This window comes from Montipora foliosa, chromosome 13 (assembly GCF_036669935.1).
Source record: "Montipora foliosa isolate CH-2021 chromosome 13, ASM3666993v2, whole genome shotgun sequence".
Lineage (NCBI taxonomy): Eukaryota > Metazoa > Cnidaria > Anthozoa > Scleractinia > Acroporidae > Montipora > Montipora foliosa.
In genome coordinates, this window is record NC_090881.1 from 40,673,083 (window position 1) to 40,675,582 (window position 2,500).

The window sequence follows — 2,500 nt, forward strand, 5'->3', positions numbered from 1 at the left end:
GGAATTCCTAGAAATTATTTCCTAGGAATAGGACTGAAATTTTGGGCAATAGCTGAAATCTTCTTGAACAAGGTCAGAAAAATCAAGAAGAATAGCTTGAAGTAACTTAGAAATAGAAGTGTACACATGTGGAGCACAAGAAACAAGGTTATAATATCCTGCTCCTGTAAAATAACATTCCAGCAAATCAGAAATGTGCTGGAAACTACACAAAATCCATTGCAGTCAAGCTATTAACAGTTACTACGTAACCATAGCTCACAGACAAAAAAATTGAATACAGACTTCAAAGCAGTTACATTTTACCTAAACATTTAATTCATGTCAAAATCTTTGGATTGGGTTCTTGTTCTAAATTAAAATACAAAAAAAGCTTTTAAACATTTCAGATAAACCAAAAAACTATGACAAGTCTGCAAAGAGAGATCCCCAAATACATCAAACCATAACTGGTTGAGGAGACAGAATTGGCTGCTAAGCATTTTTGTCTGCTGTAAAGGACCTTTTCCTGCTGTCCCATCAAAGAATTTTTCCAGGAAGTGTCTCTTAATATACTCTTTCATGGCAACTAAAAAAATATATAGTATATATATTTAAGTGATGCATATAGTGATTCCTCTAAATCATTGATCATTTCTATTACAATTAAAGTGTGTGAAGAGTAGACAGACTCATAAATTTGGGCCTCTTTACTTACAAATCGAGAAGGAATCATTTGTCAATCGTATACATGTAACTTGCCGTATGAGCACTTTCTTCCCAAAGCATTTGCTTCACCATTTGATCTAAAACTTCATTATTCTTGTTAAAGGTTTTCTTGTTAAAGGGTTAAAGCATTTAAGCCAAATTGCATATCCTTGCTTCACAAATTGAAGGTGTGAAAATGAATTCTACATGAATGTAAATCGTTCCTCATCAAGTCAAATGTTATTCGCTTAAAGTTAACGCTTACCTTCTTACTTGAGTTGTTGTAAGCATATTCTTGCCTGGATCAGCGTTTAAAGAGTAAAACTAACAAACATAATTGTCAACACGAAAGTGTGATCGCAGATAGAAACGTTTGTCTGAATAAAACCGCCCAAAAGAGCTGTTGGACTGGTTACCGCTGACTGCGGACAAAAATGAAAAGGGCTCACTAGTTTCCAGTCTGGTTTCTTACGTGTTATCCAAGATGGCGGACGATGACTCTCTCTCTCTCTCTCTCTCTCTACGGATTCATGTTAAATGAGCACGATTAAAATATTCGAAAGATATTGGAGTTCATTGAAGGGATTAAGTGCTGACTTGGAGTGTATAATTTTCAAGAGTAATGCATCATGTTCCTTTTGGGATAAGGCCGATTATGAGAGCATCAAACAAGGTAATTGATGATACAAATAATGTATTTCTCACAATCTGTAGAATGCATCAGACTAAAAGCTTTATTTTCATTTCTCCGTGTACATAGTGATTTTATGTTCAAAGTTTGGAGCTTTTAAAGGCCATTGCTTAAGCTAAGTACATGTATATTACAAGCAGTGAATTAACTCGAAAGATATCACATTCATATTGGGATGCTTTGAATTAAGACCAAACCTTGTTATAAATGTTGAAGTTTAATAAGCTCATTTTTTCAAGGCATCAGATAAAATCAAATCCTAAAAGGGCATTTTAACTTTGACTGTTGTCTCACTGGCACATTGAGTACTATTGCACAAAATTCTCAAGAATTTCAACTCACTGAAGTGACCCTCAAGTTGAGTCACTGAGTGGAATTGCTAAAGATTGCCATAAATTCCTAGTCCACAGTACCATTTTAGCTTTCAATCCCCAAAAATTGGCTAGAGTTCTGACTCACTGAGTATTGCTAATGGCATACTTTGGAATTCCTAGGAATTTCAAGCCTGTTGAGAGACCATAATCATCAATTCTTAAAAATTCTTAGATATTCATTTGAGTTGTGAAAAGGTCGACCGATGATGAATACATTAAGTGTACATCTTTGATTGCTCCTCGTAAAGCTCATACACACAGTATACACTACAAATTATGTTGTTAATGGGGTGACCAATGATGGATACAATAAGCATACATCTTTCTCAACATCTTCCATGAAGGTCATTTGTGATGTATACACAAAGTATACAGGCCAGACACAACTGAACACTGATCCTGAAAGTATACATCACCATGAATGTATATTTGATGTATACTAAATTTATACACCTAATGGATGTAATACAGATAATGTATACTTTTTGTATACAAAAAGTATACTAACCATACTTTACTTTTGATAAAGGATATTCAGTTAACATTGCTGTTTTTCACATGCCCATTGATGTATAAATTTATAGCTTTTGTGACTTAATTTGAGTCTCATGTTTCAGCGCCAAGGAAAAGTGGCGGAACACTTCCGTCCCCAGAGGTTGTCCAGCCTCCCCACCTCCGGCCTGACGGTATGTATTGGGGGGGGGGGGGGGGTGGACGTACGATGATGTATTAAGGATCTAGTCTGTTT

The 2,500-nt window shown here is 35.4% G+C and overlaps 1 protein-coding gene across 5 annotated transcripts in view; it reads left to right on the forward strand.

The window, feature by feature from the left end:
- The window catches only part of LOC137982371 (fibroblast growth factor receptor 3-like), a 52,848-nt gene that overhangs the window by 4,924 nt on the left and 45,424 nt on the right, over window positions 1-2,500 (forward strand). For 3 of the 5 annotated variants that reach the window (XM_068829481.1, XM_068829484.1, XM_068829485.1), the window contains exons 1-2: window positions 1,183-1,360; window positions 2,370-2,438. In XM_068829481.1, the coding sequence (XP_068685582.1) occupies window positions 1,225-1,360; window positions 2,370-2,438 (205 nt within the window). In that variant the 5' untranslated portion in view covers window positions 1,183-1,224. Of the gene's footprint in view, window positions 1-1,182; window positions 1,361-2,369; window positions 2,439-2,500 lie in introns of those variants that run through there. The other 2 variants (XM_068829482.1, XM_068829483.1) reach the window with 1 other exon arrangement.